This window comes from Pristis pectinata, chromosome 23 (genome assembly GCF_009764475.1).
Source record: "Pristis pectinata isolate sPriPec2 chromosome 23, sPriPec2.1.pri, whole genome shotgun sequence".
Classification (NCBI taxonomy): Eukaryota; Metazoa; Chordata; class Chondrichthyes; order Rhinopristiformes; family Pristidae; genus Pristis; species Pristis pectinata.
This window is the reverse complement of record NC_067427.1, coordinates 2,460,542-2,480,664: the sequence shown is the minus strand read 5'-3', so window position 1 is coordinate 2,480,664 and position 20,123 is coordinate 2,460,542. Positions and strand designations below refer to the sequence as shown.

At 41.4% G+C, this 20,123-nt stretch overlaps 1 protein-coding gene across 3 annotated transcripts in view; it reads left to right on the top strand.

Annotated features, from left to right (window-relative positions):
• The window catches only part of mrrf (mitochondrial ribosome recycling factor), a 46,091-nt gene extending 26,629 nt beyond the window's left edge, over nt 1-19,462 (top strand). For all 3 annotated transcript variants that reach the window (XM_052037082.1, XM_052037079.1, XM_052037080.1), the window contains 3 exons: nt 6,210-6,301; nt 11,386-11,545; nt 18,178-19,462. In XM_052037082.1, the coding sequence (XP_051893042.1) occupies nt 6,210-6,301; nt 11,386-11,545; nt 18,178-18,255 (330 nt within the window). In that variant the 3' untranslated portion in view covers nt 18,256-19,462. The remainder of the gene's footprint in view (nt 1-6,209; nt 6,302-11,385; nt 11,546-18,177) is intronic.
• Nucleotides 19,463-20,123: the final 661 nt, after the last annotated feature.

The following is a 20,123-nucleotide window of genomic DNA, read 5'->3' as shown; positions in this document are numbered from 1 at the left end:
AATACATTCTTATACCTAGCTTACTAACAAGCTATTTTAGCACGGTTTTCCATTTGCTTGCCAACACTATTTTTCAAAAGAACATGCCACTGTTTACTATTTGAAAGCTATCAATTTGGAACTAATTGCTATTTAATTTTTTTTATATCCTATCTTTTCGTTTGGCAGGGGAATTATTAGGACAGTATCAGCAAAGTGTAGGGCCGATACAGAGATTTATCAGTAGTTTTAGCTTTGTTTTTGGCATCTTGTTTATAAGTCCTTTCTATAGAAATGCTAAGTATTTCCTCAGGACCTCTATTGTTTTTATTTGTACTTAGTGTCAACATCATTATCATCCTTTATTTATTGCTGTTACTTTTCTGATTCTTTACTTTTCTTGTGAAGGCTGATCTTTACTAGAAAATTGTTTTACAGGAGCATCAGCCTCTTGATTCCTCTGCTTAGTGACTGCTTATTAATGTCATTAGGTCATACAGTTATACAGCATGGAACCAGGCCCTACAGCCCATAAATGCCTTTCTGAGCCAGTCCCTGTTTTCCTGCGTTTGGCCCACATCCCTCGAAACCTTGTACCTGTCCAAATGTCTTTTAAACATTGTAATTGTACCCGGCTCTACCACTTCCTCTGGCAGCTCGTTCCATATACCCACCACCCTCTGTGTGGAAAAAATTACCACTCAGGTCCTGTTTAAATCTTTCCTCTCTCACCTTAACTCTATCCCCTCTAGATTTAGACTCCGCTATTCTGGGAAAAAGACCTTACCTGTGTCCCTCGTGATTTTATAAATCTCCAAAAGGTCACCCCCTCAGTCTCCTTTTCTCTAGGGAAAATAGTCCCAGCCCATCCAGTCTGTCCTTGTAACTCAATCAGAATCAGATTTATTATCACTGACATGTCGTGAAATATGTTGTTTTGCGGCAGCAGTACAGTGCAAAATGTAAAAACATAAAAATTACTATAAGTTACCAGAAAGAGAGGAAATTCTGTAGTGCCTTGGTGAGGTCATCCCTGGAGTATTAGATATATTTTTGGTCTCGCATACTTTTTTTTTAAAGATGCGTTATATAGGGAGTGCAGGAAAGATTCTTCTCACTGATTCCTGAAATGGTGGGACTGTCATATGAGGAAAGACTGAGTAGGCTAGGTCTATAATCTTTAGTTTAGAGGGATGAGAGGCGATCTCATTGAAACACTAAATTCATAAAGGGCTTGACAGGCAAGATGCAAGGAAGATGTTGGCCCTGTTTAAGAATCTAAAATAGGGGTCACTGTCTCAAAATAAGGGACAGGTCAGTTAGGACTGAAATGAGGAGAAGGTTCTTCACTCAGGATGTTGAATCTTTGGAATTCTGAACCTTGGAGGGCTGTGCCGGCTCAGTCATTGATTACATTTCAAACAGAGGTGGTTAGATTTCTGGATGTTCGAAGAATATGGAGATTGATCAGGAAAATATTGTTTGATGCAGAAAACTGGCCATGACCTACCGAATGATGGAGAAGGCTAAAGGGGCCAAATAACCTATTCCTGCTGCTATTTCTTACATTGATTTACTCATTTACCCAGATCTAGATGTCTCTGGCAAGGCTGATATTTGCCTTTGCAGAGGTGGTGGTGAGCTGCCATCTTGAATTGCTGAAGTCATACTGGTGGAGCTGCTTCAGTAGTGCTGTTGGTTTCGGGACTTGTGACGGTGAAGGACCGACAATCTATTTCCAAGTCAGCATGGTGCGCGACTGAGAGGGGAACGTGCAGGTCATGGTGTTCCACTGCGTCTGCTGGCCTTTTCCTTCTTGGTGGTAGAGCTTGAAGCTTAGGGAGGTGCACTGTTCCACGTGTCCCTGAAGAACTCTCCAATGATATGCTGGGGCTGGGATGATTGACCTCCAGCAGCTACAACTACCTTCCTTTGTGTGAGATATGACTCCAGTCATTGGAGTCTGTTCTTCTTGATGTCCACAACTCCCATTTTTACCAGGTCGCCTTGATGCCACATTCAGTCAAATGCTGCCTGGATGTCGAGGGCAGTCACTCTCACTTCACTTATGGAATTCTTTGGACCAAGGCTGCGATTAGGTCAGGAGTTCATGTTGCAGGTTACTGGTGAGTAAGGGAGCACTGACAATGGCACATACCCTCACTTTGCTCATGATTAGCAGCTGTATAGGTCCCTGGTCAGACGCCACTTGGAGTATTGTGCTCAGTTCTGGTCGCCTCACTACAGGAAGGATGTGGAAGCCATAGAGAGGGTGCAGAGGAGATTTACAAGGATGCTGCCTGGAATGCGGAGCATGCCTTATGAAAGCAGGTTGAGGGAACTCAGCCTTTTCTCCTTGGAGAGACAGAGGATGAGGGGGGACCTGATAGAGATGTATAAGATGATGAGAGGTATTGATCGGGTAGATAGAGGTTTTTCCCCAGGGCTGAAATGGTGGCCACAAGAGGACATAGGTTTAAGGTGCTGGGGAGTAGATATTAGAGGAGATGTCAGAGGTAAGTTTTTTACTCAGAGAGTGGTGAGTGTGTGGAATGGGCTGCCGGCAACAGTGGTGGAGGCAGATACGGTGGGGTCTTTCAAGAGACTGTTAGATAGGTTTATGGAGCTGAGAAAAATAGAGGGCTATGGGTAAGCCTAGTAATTTCTAGGGTAGGGACATGTTTGACACAGCTTTGTGGGCCGAAGGGCCTGAATTGTGCTGTAGGTTTTCTATGTTTCTATTAAGGGTAGACTGGTGATGATTCACCAGACTGGGGTTTGTCCAACTTAAAGGAAACAGTCAGAGACTTTTTCCCAGGGCAGCAATGGCTAACTTGAGGGGGCATCATTTTAAGGTGATTGGAGGAAGATACAAGGGGGCAGTCAGGGGTAAGTTTTTTTACACAGAGAGTGGTGGGTGTGGCAGAAGTTGTGGGGGCAGATACATTAGGGACATTTAAAAGACTCCTAGATAGACACATGAATGATAGAGAAATGGAGGGCTATGTGGGAGGGAAGGGTCACATAGATCTTAGAACAGGATAAAATGTTGGCACAACATTGTGGGCCAAAGGGCCTGTACTGTGTTGTAATGTTCTATGCTCTATGCTCTTTGTTACAAAAATAAATAAATAGTGCAAAATAGGAAAAGAGGAATAGCCGTCCAGTCCCAGCAACATCCTCGTGAATCTTTTGTGGATCCTCTCTTGCTTAATCACATCCTTCCTATAGTGTGGTGACCAGAACTACACACAGTAAGGTCTCACCAATGCTTTGTACAGCTGCTGTACTTAATGCCCCATCCGATGAAGGCAAATGGGCCACATGCCTTCTTCATCACCTTGTCTCTCTGCATTACCACGTTCAGGGAACTATGTACTACAACTTCCCAGGGCTCTGTCATTTATTGTGTATGTCCTGCTCTGGTTTAACTTCCCAAAATACATCTCTTCATGCTTATATGAGCCTGGACATTGAATATTGATAAACACTTTGATCATGCAGGGCTTCACAGCCAAGCCTGATCTCCTGTATATTTGCAATTTGTACTTAGAACAGTTGGACTATGATCAGGCACAGGAGTAAGATAGTAACTATTAACTAAAACAGAAATGCTCGAAGAACGTAGCCAGTCAAGCAGCATCTGTGGAAGGAGAAACCAATCAACCTTTCGGGTCAACAACTCTTCCTCAGAACTGGAAGATTAAGTAATCCAAAGGTTTGGATAAATGATCAAGATGTGTTCAAATCGGTCTCTGCCAGCTGGGGAACGTAAATTGTTAACTAAATGAATTCTGGTATTTTTAAAAAAAAGCTAATTTCAGTAGAGGTGAAAATGAAGTAGAAGTAGTTCTAGTTTGTTGTAAAATGTCCTGTTGGAGAAGGAAGTCTACCAATCTTCTGACCCAACAATGTGGTTGAGTCATAACTACCCTCCGGAAAGGCCTGGAAAATCAAATGTTTCAAGGGTACTTGGAGATTGATTCTTCTGTCTCTCACCTGGTGTTGAATTATGCATACGTTGTCATTTACTCATTAGACTGCAGTGGAGCTGTCATAAAACATCAAATGTTATCCCCAGTTTTAAAACAATAGGTTTCTGAAAGACAACACAAAGCTCTGAATCGTCAATGCCTTGTCCTGCGGTGGTGGAACTTGCACTGGAACTTTGGTCTCCTTTCCCTGAACCAGGATACACCTGAGCGCAGGGCAGGCATTTGGAATGTATGGACGGGAGGGTGGCATCACCTCTGAGTGTGCCCTGCCAACAGTTATGTACTGTAACTTCATTTGATATGATACTCTTGCCATCAAAATTCCATTTGTCTAAATCTTGAAAGTTTCAGTCAGCAACCATCCTCTGGCTTTGAGGAAGAGGGCTCTGGATTTCCACTAGAATCAGGTTTATTATCACTGGCTTATATGACATGAAATTTGTTGTTTTGCTTTCTCTACACTCTAGGTGAAAGGATGCTTCCTGATTTTTCTCCCAATTGCCTGCTCCTCTACGTACCTCTCATAAGAATGTAAGAAAATAGGAGCAGGAGTAGGCCATTTGCCCCCTCAAGCCTGCCCGGCCATTTAATGTGATTGTGGCTGATCTACCCCAGGCCTTTTCTGTGCCAATTCCCCATGGTCCTCAGTTCCCTGATCCAGGGAAATTCATCTACTTCCTCTTTAAATGCCCCCATAATCCAGCCTCCACCACCCTCCTGGGAAGAGAGTTCCAGAGATTCAACACACCCTGCAAGAAGTTAATCCTGTGCACCTCCATTTTAAGTGACCGTCCCCAAATCTTGTAACTCTCATTCTATATTTCCCCAGCAGAGAAAATAGCTTGTCTGTATCTACTGCATTGAATCATGGTCATTTGAAGTAGCTTGGGTAGCTCACTCTTCAACTATCAAAGTGCAGCATGCCCACACAATCCACATTAATGGAACAGTAGTGATATACCCTGTGCAAAGGAATGGAGCACACTGCACCACCCCAGGACATCTCTGGTGAGATGTGACCAAGTTCTCTTCAAATGGAGAAGGAGCCAAATGCCTGCAGTCTCTTGGCGTGAAAGATGGAGCACATTGCCTTCAGTTGTTTTTATAGCTGGTGTCTAAAGGACTTAGAGCAGCTCTCTGCTGAACGGTATTTGCTGTCTACCCTAAGCTTTAATTTGCAAAACTTTCCACAAGCCAAACCAAAGAAGATGCTGATCATGTTTCGCACTTGGGAAGAGACAGAAGGGAAAATTAGAAGACATGGCCCCCAAGACCTCTTTTGCACATCTGTCAGCATGTGGATTTTGAGAAGCATTGCTGGAGGGGTAGGAGCTTAATAAATCCATGCCTGGTGGATGATTGTTTGAATGAAGAGCAACTACTGAATGGGTAGAAGGGATCGTGAAAGCAATGCCGAACCCAGGTTTAGAGGACTAGCCAAAAATCTTGCAGTACGCACTCTTAAGATATAGGGATACTTCTGTTGAAGTTTTATTGCATTGGCAAGGAGTGGCAGTGTGGACACCAAGTTTCACTGCTCACTATGTATTGTTATTGCTACTTTATCATGAAATAATTTGCAGTTGATTGATGCGCAATTCTGTGCCTAGTCCATAATAAAATAAATGTTTAACACAATTACAAAGGAATCTGGGTTTGATTTTGAAGTTCTTTTGTGTTCATTGGGTTTAGATCATCTCAAACATTTTTTTAATCTAACTTTTTACCTGTGTTTTGTTAGATCAGTGCCTTTGACAATAACTCCTTCAATTTTATCTGTCCTATTTTGAACTGATCTGTCTGATATTTTAGAAAATATATCATAAAATATCTGTGTTGATACCTGATTCAAGCTTTTAAAAACCTTAGACTTTTTTTTTCTTAAAAACTTGGTTTTGCAACTATTCCCCAGAGCATTAATTTGAGGTTTCTGAAATAGATTGCCTCAAACCACTGAAAAATTTGTTCAAAGAGGCAGAACTTTTGTTCTTTTAATTTTTTTCCTTTCTCCTCCTCTACAACGCCACGGTTTATCCCTGTGTATGCAGGGGGACTTAGCTCACAATTCGCAGTGGGATCAAAGCTGCTTGGACTGAATCTAACTTCCTGATATTCTTGGTGAAAGAGGTAAACGTTTCCATGTTCTGGGCAAATAGATTAGCCGGACGGAGACGGAACAGTCAGCTGCAAGTAATTATTCTGCTAATGCCCCTTACCTTTTGATCTGGTTCACAGGCAACAGTGGCTGTCACTGAGGCCATAAGGGAAAGTGGAATGAACCTGAACCCTGAAGTGGATGGGACTCTGATCAGGGTGCCAATTCCTAAGTAAGTAATTTGAAGGTTATGCCTAAGGTTTCGTTCTTTGTCTGCGGATTGTCATTACAGGGCAGTTGCTGGCAATATTACTTAAGGCTAAAAAATTGTTTTTGAAATGTGATGTGAATTTTCTTAATACGGATTATTTCTGTATAAATTTCAGAAAATAACGTGAATTAAATATTTTACCTTCCTCTTGCTCTAATTTAGAATGCTTGTATAATCCAGAGAAATGAAGAATTGTAGAAACATGGAAATGTTAAATGTATGAGCAGTTGAATTCAGTTGAAAAGCTCATCAAGAAACTCCAATTAAATTGGCAGGAGATGATGATCCTTTAACTTCGACTTTAAATAAGGTTATTGCCTTTTTTAATTTTGAGAACTTTCATTCAGAAATATCTTCAGTGTATGTGTAATTCAGTTGAAAGTTCAAAATCTGATCTGTAGTAATATCAAAATGGAAGATGACTTTGTGGGAGAATATATGTTGAGAGAGGTCAGAATGGGAAGGTGTGGTGGTGTTCAGCAGGTTAAGGGACGGGTGCTGGGGTCGTTGGAGATTCAGAAGGATAAGGAAAGATAAAGTACTCCAGTCCCTTCCCGTTAGTTGTGGCTGTTGATCATGTGTGAGAGGCATTTAGAATTAATGGAGAAAAGAGCAGAAAATTGGGAGGTGTTAACTCTGGAGAGGAAGGGGAATACAGATCTGGAATGGTGGAGGATTGTGGGTGGGAATTTTGAGGTGAGTGATGTGGTAGAAGGAAAGGTAGTGGCTGAAAATTGAAGTAATCTTATCGAAGGCTTTCTGACAGTCCAAGTAGATGAGACCACCAATATCTTAGACTTCTTCAAAAACACCTCTGACAAATTTATTAGGTACTGCCTATATTTCATGAAGCTGTATGGTGAATTTCTAGTGACTCCTTCCTGTGAAAGGGTATCTCATAATCTCCTCTCGTATCTTCCCAAAAATGGGTCAGGCTTCATAGCCTGTAAGTTCCTCACCTCTTAGCTTTTGAAAATTGGAACTGCAGGAGAAACTTGCTTTCTAGTGGACACTATTAAACTATGGGAAACAAGAGAATATATCCCATCTCTTTAATCATCTTGGATTGATTGACTGATGGAAAGCAATCAATTAACATCCAAGAATCTGCCATATAGCATCCTCATTGATTCCACAGTGTTGTATACTTTTGTTATTCTGTGCCACAGTTGATAAAATATCACGTCAAAAGAAAATACATTGCTTAATTATAACCATATAAATTTATTGGTTTAGCCAACTGTCTCCTTAATGATACACGGATTATCAGTGTGATAAGCTAAAGAGATGAAAAGTGTCAACAAAAACTTGCCTTTATGCAACACTTCTATATCATGAAATATCTCCAGATGCTTCATAGGAACATTTTCAAACAAAATTTGACACTGAGCCTCATGAGATATTAGGCTAAGGTCACTAAAGAAGTTTTAAGGGGTTTCTTAATGTAGAGAGTGGTACAGAGAAATGGAAGGGTTTAAGGAGGCATTTCTGGAGTTCAGGGCCAGGGCAGCTGAAGGCATGTCTGCTTGTGGTACAACAGTGAAAATTGAGAAGCCACAATGGGGTAGAATTGGAGGAGCACTGTAACCTTGTTGAGCTGGAAGAGGTTATAGAGATGGGGAGGGCAAGGAGTTTGAAATCGAGGATGGGACTTTCAAAGTTGAGCTGTTGTTAGAGTAGGAGCCAAGGTAAATCAGCAAGCACGAGGTTGATGCGAGCAGGACTTGGTACGACTTTGAAGCTCGGTGGTAGAGTCTTGAATAAAGATTTTACGGAGGGTGAAGTTGGGAAGCCAGGAGAGCAAAGGATAGCAAGATCTTGACTTAACAGAGGCAGTGATGAGAGTTTATGAAACACCATCCAGATCTCTGGTCAATGTGCTTTATTGTGTATTTTATTTATTGAATTGTGAATCATCTGTACCTTGGGGTCACAAGGCAGCACATTATTTTGTCATAGAATGATGCAGTGTTTGGGTGTTCCGACATCCTGTAACTGCTGGTAGTGGGTTAACACCCTCAGCTCCGCGTACAGCGGTTTCCTGCTTTGGGAAAACCACTGGGCAGTGGCCAGCTGTTAACTGGGAGCAGTGAAATCTTGGTATCGAGGCAGGCTGCCAGCCAGCTGGAAGTATTGTCAGAAGCCATGCCAATGTTAACTTTCTCCCGTCTTGCCTGCAGTTCACTATGCACCCAACAAAGCAAAGGTGGGGGTAAAATAGAAACCCTAATTTCATGACACTTAATTTAGTATTCCCAAATACATAATACTTCCATTGCATCATGTTGAAATGTCTCAAAGTACTTCACACAATGAATTATTTTCAATGGGCAATGGTTTATGTCAGCAAATACATCCTGGATATCCCACACTTTCCAAAATTTGTTGACTTAAAAGGATGAAAATACTTACTTATCATGGTAGATTTGGAATATTACATTGTTTAAGATGTATTTGACATTGATATTTCAATACTGATTGTTTTGACAGCTAATCAAAATGAGGGTTGTCACAGACTGATTGATTTATTGGAAAATAATTACAAGTTTTGCCCCTTTAATTTTGGTGATCAGTTCTAAATATAAAGAATCCTGTAATTTTAATAAAATAAATAAGTGAGATATAGGAAGTATATAAGTGTTTATTTTCTAACTTCTTTTTTACAAAAATTAAAATTCTTACTCCAGTGATAAAATGCAAAGTTGGTGTTAAGTATAGAAATCCTTTATTTCAACCTTAATATGCAAAAAGGCAAAGCAATTTACAATCAGTATATTTTAATCCATGCGTTATGAAGTAGACTGTATAATATGGCCTATTGTTAGCAAAATCAAAGCTTGTTATTCATGTAAATAGAAATGTAACAAGTGTTTTCACATGCTGTAAAAGAATAGGAACTTTAGATACTATCTAATCATAGTTATTAAGGAAAATTTGTATTTTAAATTCAAATTACTTCTTCATAATTTCAGTTGGCCCTTGGTAATTATACAAGATGAAGTTCAGAGTCAATTCTAACCACATACATTTCAGGGCTACTGTTACAATGTGAGATTGTTTTTATAATGAACCTGTAATTCACACTGCGCTGGTGCCATAATGAAGGACAGTGAAATGTCAAGGTCTAACCCAGCAATACAACCGACAGAATTTGTTGCAGCATGGGCTTACAAGCATGAATGCAAATTTGTACGTTTTCAAAATAATCTTTTGGGACTCAGGGCATAAGTTATTCATATCATCTCAGGCAAAAAGTGAATTGGATTTTTGAATATTTTCACAATTACATTGACATGTATTTTGAATTTTGCAAGAGCATAAACAGAGAAATTAATCTCTGTAGCACTGAAGATCCACTTCAGCTAAATGCTAAAAATTCAGCGCAACAATCAGAGAAATGTGAGTATCATAGAATTCATCCTTGGTTGCATGTTAGAAATAATGTACTTTTGATGCAAGGACATGAGAATTAGGGGCAGGAGTAGGGCAGTGGGCCCTTTGAATCATGTCCACCATTCAACAAGGTGCTGGCTGATCTCCCTCAGTGCCAGGTTCCTGCATCATCCCATTTTCCTTTATTCCCTTAATATCCAAAAATCTCTTGATCTGTTTTGAATGAACTCAGTGACTGAGCATCCAGGGTAGAGAATTACAGATTTTCACCACCTTCTGAGTGAAGAGGCCTCTCCTCATCTCCGTCCTAAATTGCTGATCCTTATTCTGGTACTGTAACTTCAGCTGGTGGGGGTGGGGAAATGATCCGTACTGCCTGATGTGTCTTGACCTGAAATGCCAACTGTCCCTCTACCTCCACAGATACTGCTTGACCCGCTGAGTTCCTCTAACAGTTTGCTTTTTGCTCCAGATTCTAGCATCTGCAGTCTGTTATGTCTGCAATCCTTACTGCCTGTTAAGCCCTGTAAGAATTTTGTAAGCATCAGTGAGATCTCCTCTCATTCTTCTAAACTGTAGAGAATACAGTCCTGGTCTACCCCTTCTCATCTTGTGTGGCAGACCTATTATCCCTGGAGCCAGTTTACTGAATCCTCTATGGCAAGTACATCCTTTCTCAGGCAATACTCCAAGGCTGGTCTCCACGAAGCCCCATGTAATTGCAGCAATGTGCTGAGGTGGCAGTGGGTGGCCCCATATGCTGTGTGTGGAATGGCATGCTCTGATTTTTATTTGCAGCTCATGTTCATTATACCTGAGCTGCAGGAGACAGGCAAGGTGCCCCCACAGAAAATCTGAGCATGAGGTGTCCCATACCATCCCCACTTAACGCACAACCCCAGCCACCTGGGGATCAGGTACAGTGCTACACTTCCCCTTCTCTCTTTCACAATTGTTTCCTTTGTTAAAAGTAGTTAAAATTCCGAATGAGTGGCCCTGTCAGTAATGTGGAGGAATGGAGCAAGTGTGTTGGAACAGCAGTACCGGGACTTTTGCCCACTCAGTAATAGATCTTTCAGGTTGGTTGAATCTACCTTGAAATTTAGGAGACAAAAAAGCTAGAACATAGAACAGGACAGGTCCTTCGGCCCACAATGTTGTGCCAAACTAATTAAACCAGTTAATCTAATCCCTCTTCCCTGCATGTTGACAATACCCCTCCCTTCTCTGCATATTCATGTGCCTATCTAAGAGTCTCTTAAACACTCCTGTGCTGTCTGCCTCCACCACCACCTCTGGCAACACATTCCAGGCCCCCATCACCCTCTGTGTAAAAAGATTTGCCTTGCACATCTCCCTTGTACTTTCCCCCTCTCACCTTAAATACATGCCCTCAAGTACTAGACATTTCAATCCTAGGAAAAAGATACTGGCTCTCTACTCCATCTATGCATAATTTTATAAACTTCTATCAAATCTCCCCTCAGCCTCCACCACTCTAGATAAAACACCCCAGCCTGTTCAACCTCTCCTCATAGCGCACATCCTCCAAACCATCCTGTACATCTAGCAAAATTCTTACTGAATATTTTGTTTTAACTCATGTTTTATCTTTCTGCGATTTGCTTTGACATCTGTAACTGTTCCTGCAGGGTGACCAGAGAGCACAGGGAAAATCTAGCCAAACTTGCGAAGCAGATAACAAACAAGTCAAAAGAATCACTGCGAAAACTGCGCACTAATGCTATTGCACAAGTCAAGAAGTCGAAGGATTCTGTCTCTGAAGATACAATCAAACTGCTGGAAAAGCAGGTCAGTGGAATGTCTTTTAATACAATATGGTTGCAATTTTCCCAACCCCCTTTTACCCCCTCCTTTTACTGTTTTCTTAAATGTTTCTTAAAAGCACTATAATAATCTTCTAACTAAAGATGTTTGGTGTTCCCTATTGCACCATAAGATTGAAGATGAGAAATTTGTCTTTGGTTCCTGGCATTAAACTTGTCTATTTGTCTCCTGCACGTTTGTTTCCATTGACAGTTCAGCTCCCACTTGTGTTTATGCTCCAACCGGGGAGCAATTTCTCCCCTAAAATCCTGACTTTGTTCGGGTTACATACCCAGATGCTTTCCACAGACTGAATAAAGAATAGGTTGCAAAACACAATATATGTGGCCAAAAGAGACCATGGGTTGACTGCTCTGATTATTAATGTCAATCAACAGGCAGCAGCTGTCAGAAGAAATGTTTCCTTCCCCGCAGACGCTGACAATGTGCTGGGTATTTCCAGCATTTTCTGTTGTATTTCAGATTTCCTGCACCTTACTTTTATAAACATTTCCCTTTCCCAATCTCTCCCACTCCTTCCTCATTAATTCCCCTCTGCCTACCTGCAAACTGACTGGTTCAGAGCAAAGACAAAATCTCAAAGTAAATCTGGGTGAGAAAAGCCATTTAGCCCATCAATCAAGAGAAATACCATGTGGTTCCACAGCCCCCTCGATCCACACTTAGCATTAGAGGATGGTTTCAGAAGTATACTATGGGCATATCTATGTTAGAATTATATCAACGATTTGGATAAGAATGTACAAGGCGTGGTTGGTAAGTTTGCAAATGACACTAAAATAGGTGGTCCAGTGGACAGGGAAGAAGGTTATCAAAAATTACAGGAGGATCTTGATCAGCTGGGTAAGTGGGCCCAGGAATGGCAAATGGAGTTGGACAGGCTGGACAGGAGAGGTAGGACTTTATTCCTTGGAGCATAGGAGACTGAGAGATGACCTTATAGAGGTGTATAAAATCATGAGGGGCATAGATAGGGTGAATATGCACAGCCTTTTTCCCAGGGTTGGGGAATCAAGAACTAGAGGGCACAGGTTTAAGGTGGGAGGGGAGAGATTTAGTAGGAACCTGAGGGGCAACTTTTTTTTACACCAACGCTGGTATCTATGTGGAACGAGCTGCCAGAGGACACGGTTGAGGCAGGTACAATAACAATTTTTAAAAGACAGTTGGGCAGGTACATGGATTGGAAGGTTATGGGCAAAATGCTGGCAAAAGGGACTGACTTGGTAGGCATGGACCAGTTGGGCTGAAGGGCCTGTTTCCATGCTGTATAACTCTATGACTAAGTATCAATGCATGATGCATGCAGAGACGTTTGATGCAATTCTGAAATGGTTTTTCACCCTGCATCAGGATACCTGTGGATCTATAAACTGTAGAGCAGCGGGGTAGTGACAAGGGCAACAGAAGTAAAGATCAAAGAAAGTTTGGCTGTGGTGTGGACCTCATTTTTGGCTTTACTGCAGCCTTGTACAGATTGTTACATGGATCAGCACTGTGTGCACGTGAGGCTTTGATCAATTGCCAGAATGTCGGTGCACTGTGGTGTGACCTATAATCTCCCTGCTTCTGTAAAGAAAGAAGATTTTCTGAAGCTTGTCTAATGGTTAAATTGCTTGGCAATGAAATTTAAGATTTCCTAAATGGTGGCCCAATTAATTGGTTGAAAATGAAGAATTTATAGAGCATATCTATTCCATCTCTTGTGGTTTTTCTGACATGGAGTCCAGCGCTGTACAGTCACGAAGAGTGAGTGGGACAACAGCAAAGAGAGGCTTTCTGACTGTGCAGTAGTTCCACTGATCGCGTGAACCAGGTCAAGATCTGATCAAATCAAATCTCCCCATCACAAGGCCCAGTGACTTCAAACCTGAACTGCGAATCTCAGATGGTCACGTCAATGGAAGTCCAAAATAGCTTGGGAGGAAAGTACTTTTTGCAGACTTGTGAAATCATTGCTTCACCTGTTCTCCCTTTGGGAATAAAGTTAATATCTCCAAGATGTACCTCTTTGGTGATAGCTGCAAACTGGACAAATGTTTATTGTATTAAGTAGACGCATCTTCCTCTAAGCATACAGGCCCTGGTGATACTGCATCTGGAATGGTGCCTACTGCTCTGGTCTCCCCACCTGAGGAAGGAACTATTAGGATAAAGGGAATGCGGTGAAAATTCACCGGGTCGATTCCTGGGATAGCAAGTTTGTCATATGAGGAGAAATTAAGCCTTTATCCTGTAGAGTTTCGAGGTATGAGAGGTGATCACAAAATTCTTAAGGAGCTTGTCAAGGTAGAGTGATGGTGTTTCCCTTGGTTAGGGTGTCCAGACCAAGAGTTACAGTTTCAAAGTGAGCATAGCCATTTAGGACTGAGATGAGAAATTTCTTCATTGAGAGGAGAGTGAATGTTTGGAATTCTCAACTCAAGATGGCAATGGAAGCTTAATCACTGAATATATAGACAGAGATAGCTTTCGAGATGTGAGGGGAATCAGAGGATAATGGATTAGTGCAGGAGAATGATGCCATAGTAAAGATCAGCCATGATCGGTTGTCTGGTGGAACAGGTGCAAGGGGGCGAGCGGACTCTTCCTGCTCCTATTTCTACTTCTGCCTGTTTCTTTTGTTCTTGTGTATAGATGTAGGGGTGGGTGTTAAGACCAATAAACCAAAGGAAAAAAAATTGCAATTGACCTGTCTTGCATTCAAATAAAAAAAATTGTTGGAGTTGGTTACTGATGCATTGGGAGAAACAAAACATTCTGTGATGCTTCAACACTAGATCCTGTCACATTGATGCAAGCCTTCAAATTCAGTCTACTAATTAAATTTCAAGCCCTAGTCGCCAACAACTTTATCTTATTGCAAGCAAATTATTAAAGTTAACAGTACCAATTTCAGTACTAAGTTCACAAGAACATGTTGATAAGTACAAAATGGGATTGCTCTGGAAAACCAGTGCCAATACCTCTACCACTCCACCTCCAGCTGCACCAGTGTGTTCTCTCCACTGTGAAATCAGAGAAGGCATATTTGGCTTTCATTTGATTGAATTGAGCACAGACTTTTTCAGCCATTTGGGAAGATGTCATACCTTGTAACCAGAGGTTCTGCTGCTCTTAAAGCAGCAGCAAATTAGCCTATATATCTATAATTTAAACCCAAAAGGAATAAACACTCAAAAAGAAAAAGTAATGGAAGTAATCAAAACCTTCTCGACTGGTTCAGGCTATGATTGAGGATTACCTCATTAGATATTTGCCACAATGACCACCCAAAAAGACTTTAATGTTTTGTTACCTGCAAACCTGTTTGAAGTTGGAAATTATTGCATGTCATGTGAATTAAAGATCTGCTTTGCAGAAGAACGTTCTACTTGTTAATTGCCTAAGGATGAAAAGAAACTATTTGGCCATTTCCTTATGTTGAGTTGAGCTGGGGGGCTGGCGGTCAGGAGGTCTGACCTGCAGCTTGGACATCCTGCTGCCAAAGGTATTGTCCATCGCTGAAGATGACTTGATCTTCCCACACCAGAGTTGTTTGCCGTTGTATCAGGTGATCCATCTCCAGACATGTGCCACAAGAAAGACTGCAGATCCGCAGACAGCAGATCCCTCCTCCTTTCCAGTCCTGATGAAGGATCTCAACCCGAAACGTTGACTGTCCATTTCTCTCCATAGATGCTGCCTGACCTCCTGAGTTCCTCCCGCGCTTTGTGTGTTGCTCCAGACATGTGCCAGTGTGGTCACTCGAAGCGCTGCAACAGAACAGCAATGATTCTTACCCTGATTATTTCTTTTTGCTTCCTGTGAGGAAGCACCTGGTCTGGCTGGCTGCAGAAAGCTTTATAGTGAAGGCCAATTAATGTTGGTATAGATATCGTATATATCAAAGATTAAATAGATGCTAAACAAAGCAAGATGTAATTATACAGCATAGCTACATTAATTTTCTGGTAAATGATATTGCAGCCTAAAACCCTTTGCAGATCGCTGTAGCCTCTTGCATGAATTCCTGTAATTACTTCCTTCTGACTGTTGTTTGGTTTTGTTCCATTTTATAGTTCTTTAAACTTTAATGGCTTTAATCGAGATACCGCTTGCAGAAGTTTGTAATGTTGTCCTGAAGCTGACAAATAGATTCGCTAGGGAAAAAAAAGGCTTTTTGTGCATTGTGGAAGGGCGTTATTTGGCTTTCTGTAAACTTATTTAAAGATTGGTGAATATTTTTTGATTATTTTAAATAGTTTGCAGTATAGGAAACGCAATGTAATGATTCTAACACCCAGGGAATTCCCCCTTTAAACAAATCTTTTAAACATGGGCTCTGAAATTACATAATCATTGTAAGTGGCTTGACACCTCAAATAAAATAACGCTGAGAGTAATTTCTTCCGAATGGGTTAAGTGTTCAAACATGGTATTATAGAGAGCAAATTTAGGGTTTGCTGTAAGAATGCTGGAAAGGTTTAACTGAATTACAGGAGCTAAACGTGCTAATTCTGCTTGTTGCAGGTGGGGAATAACTTCCACATATATTTAAAATGTCAACTGTACACGGTAATTTTCAAGCTGATGTTCAGTTATTTTTGTACCTGAACCACAGTCGATGCAGCACAGGGAACAATCTAACAAGGGTCAGCTGTGAATCAGTACAGATCAAGGAATAATTGAGCAAAAAAATCATGCCGGACCATTTTTGCTTCTCTCAATGCTTCTGAATTAGCTGATTTCTGCTAAGCCATTAATGGGCTATATTTCCCTATTCTCTGTATGGATTTGTACACCAGCACATTTGACGAATCCCATCTCTCCTGACTCTTTGAAAGAGCTCTCCAATTAGTCTGAAAGCCCTGCAGTTTCTCCAGCATGTTTCCATTGACACTTCAACTTTTATTTCACTGATTACCAAACCCAACAATACAGTGCCCTCAAAAGGTCAACTCACTCAATTCATCAATTGTCGGTGTTAAGTTATCTTCTATGAATTGACTGCTCACAGACGAATAGGGTGAGGGGCAGGAGCAAAGCAAACCATTCGGACAAAGCTGTGAGCTACTACCGTGACATTTGCAGGGGCTTTTAGGAGTCACCGCTCCTTGCCAGTGGTGAGAAAGTGTGAAATATTGGATGAAGGTGCATTTGAATTAAATTACATAAATTAAAGGAAGCACAACTTTATACCAGTATGGTGCTTTATTTAGGTCTCAGTATTACTGGATAGAATGAAATAAAAACAGGAAAAGCTGGAAACACTCAGCAGGTCAGGCAGCATCTGTGGGAAGAGAAACAGAGTAAAGGTTTCAGGTGGAAGATCTTTGTCAGGACAATAAAAATCTTTCTGTTTGGCACATGCTCATTCATTATCTTTTCATTAATAAAAACAAACTCTCAATTTTACTATAAGTTAACTAAACTAGGGAACTTTAAAAGTAAACTTAGTAAAATATATTTTTTATTTTCTCTTCATGATTTTTATAAATGACTTGGATGAGGATGTGGAAGGGTGGGTTAGTAAGTTTGCTGATGATACAAAGGTTGGTGGTGTTGTGGATAGTGTAGAAGGTTGCTGTAGATTCCAACAGGATATTGATAGGATGCAGAGCTGGGCTGAGAAGTGGCAGATGGAGTTCAACCCAGAAAAGTGTGAAGTGATACACTTTGGAAGATTGAATTTGAAGGCAGAATACAAGGTTAATGGCAGGATTCTTAGCAGTGTAGAGGAACAGAGGGATCTTGGGGTCCATGTCCATAGATCCCTCAAGGTTGCCATGCAGTTTGATAGGGTTGTTAAGAAGGCATATGGTTTGTTGGCCTTCATTAGTTGGGGGGTCGAGTTCAAGAGCTGTGAGGTAATGTTGCAGCTCTATAGAACTCTGGTTAAACCACACTTGGAGTATTGTGTTCAGTTCTGGTCACCTCATTATAGGAAGGATGTGGAAGCTTTAGAGAGGGTGCAGAGGAGATTTACCAGGATTGGAGAGCATGTCTTATGAGGATAGGTTGAGTGAGCTAGGGCTTTTCTCTTTGGAGAGTAGGAGGATGAGAGGTGACCTGATAGAGGTGTACAAGATGATAAGAGGCATAGATCGAGTGGACAGTCAGAGACTTTTTCCCAGGGCAACAATGGCTAACACAAGGGGACATAATTTTAAGGTGATTGGAGGAAGGTATAAGGGGGATGTCAGGGGTAAGTTTTTTTTTTACACAGAGAGTGGTGGGTACGTGGAACGCACTGCCGGCAGAGGTTGTGGGGGCAGATACATTAGGGACGTTTAAGAGACTCTTAGATAGCCCTCCATTTCTTTATCATTCATGTGTCTATGTGAGAGGGAAGGGTTAGATAAGATATTGGAGCAGGATAAAATGTTGGCACAACATTGTGGGCCGTAGGGCCTGTACTATGCTGTCTTTTTCAAAGTTCTATGTTCTATCTCACACTGATGTCCAATCCATTGTGACAAAAAGTTAATTCAGATTACTTCTTATAATTGGGTTAATTTTATTTTTTACTGCAGATCTAATGAATCTGCAGCAAGGGTTGTTGGTACATGTGATGGTTAAGCATAGTTGGTAACTTGCTGTGTTATTCTCTGTAGATTCAACAGATGGTGGAGGATGTTACTGCTGACATGGACAAGCATCTTGTGGCAAAAACCAAAGAGCTGCTGGGATGATCAGGATGGGGAAATGAGCTGGGGATAAGCAAAGCCATTCCCCCACTTCCTTCCCAAAGCTCAGTGCTCTGTTTGTAGGTACTGGCAGTCAGAGAGTTTATTCCTGAGACCATTTTCTTCATGTTCCTAAAGAAAGATTTGCATTTAATTAGTTCCTTTCACACAGTCCAAAGCTCTGAAGTACTTCCGAAGTGTTATCACTGTAAAATGCAGCAGCCAGCTTTACATACAGGAAGCTGCCCAGCTGAGCTGTGGAGTTCCGGAGCACTGAATTATCTTTCAGACCATAGTCTTGGAGGATCCTTCATCTGATAAAGCAGACAGAGCCTCATCTCACCTGAAAGAAGGCACCTCTGATGGCGTAACGTTCCTTCAGTACTGCACCAGCACGTCAGCCCATATTTAGCCATCCAGGGTGAGACTGGAACCGTTGACTTTCTGGCTGCGGTGAGCCAAAGTCGACATGTTACATAGCCGCTGAGCTTTAACAAAGTATTGAAAATGGACTTACTGTACAGAGCAGTGGGTGCAGAACCCTTGCCCATTATTCTTCCCACTCCTCGTTAACTGGGGACAGAGTGTGTGTCAGATTTGGATGTTCCTGATCTCTTTGCTTTATGACTCCATTGACGGTCCTTCCACGATAATGATCTGCTGGTGCTTTGCTGTATCTCCTGAGGACATGAATGGTTCTGTAGGTGGATGCTTTTCTTTCCTACTTTTCCTTAGTCCTGTATCACACCACATTGTGCACTGGCCGCTGACGGTACATTGTACATTGATGAGGCTGAATTACATTTTCATCCCACATGGTTGCTGCTTAGAAATGGAGAAAATGAAATTGACAATTCCAGCTGATCTATACCAGTAACTTCATTCTGTGAAGCAAAATAAATCAGTTTAACTGACGTCAGGAAAATCCTACACCATTTTATCACTTGAATGATGTGAATAATTGGGAGATTCTTTTACAACACTGCCATTAGAAATTGAGATTGTAAAATAAATAGTTGCTCTTTCTTCACAAAATTCTCTTCCTATAGTCCATAAGCTCTGAGCTGGGCATATTTCTTGTATCATAAAAGGTATTGGATTGCATGCACACACACACATGCTTCCTAAATGTTGGTTTGCAACAGGTGGCTTAGGAAATAAACATGAACAACATTTATCTGACTGAATTTAATGTTTTGCATCAAAATCATGTCCTTTCTGAATAAATATTTCAGTGTTGTGAACATTTCTCTTGTTTTAGTTTCTAGGTATAGAAACAGTTTTAAATTGAAAAGTTATAACTTTTCCAAAATATCAAGAACATTTTGGCCTTTGAAGATTTTAAGTTCCCATTGGTACCCTGGGTCCAATGTTCAGGCATCAAATTCCTGGAAAATGCAGATTTTCATGAGTTAGATTTCTATATTGGTGGTAGATGGTTGTTGTATAAAGCTGTTTGGGCTTTATTTTGTTTGAAAGATGCATACCCAATTAGTTTACTGGATTCAAATGTAGTTGAATATTCAAAGCAAAGATCCAAAAGAAAGCACATGACAGTGCAGCAGTCACTATGCAGTATTGGCCTTTGGCCAGCTCAGTACTGCCCACCCCCCCCCCCCCCCCAACTAGTGCAGTATTCCATCATTATGCCCCCTCCCAGAGTGCAGAGCTCCCTCAGCACGCCCCCTCCACAGTGCGACACTCCCTCAGTGCGATGCTCCCTCAGTACTGCCCCTCCCACAGTGTGACCCTCCCTCAGTACTGCCCCTCCCAAATTGCAGAGCTCCCTCAGTACTCCCCCCCCCCCCCAACATTTAATTGTGGGGCTACAAGGAGTCCCAGCAAGATGGAGTGAGTGGGAATCAGGGCTGGTC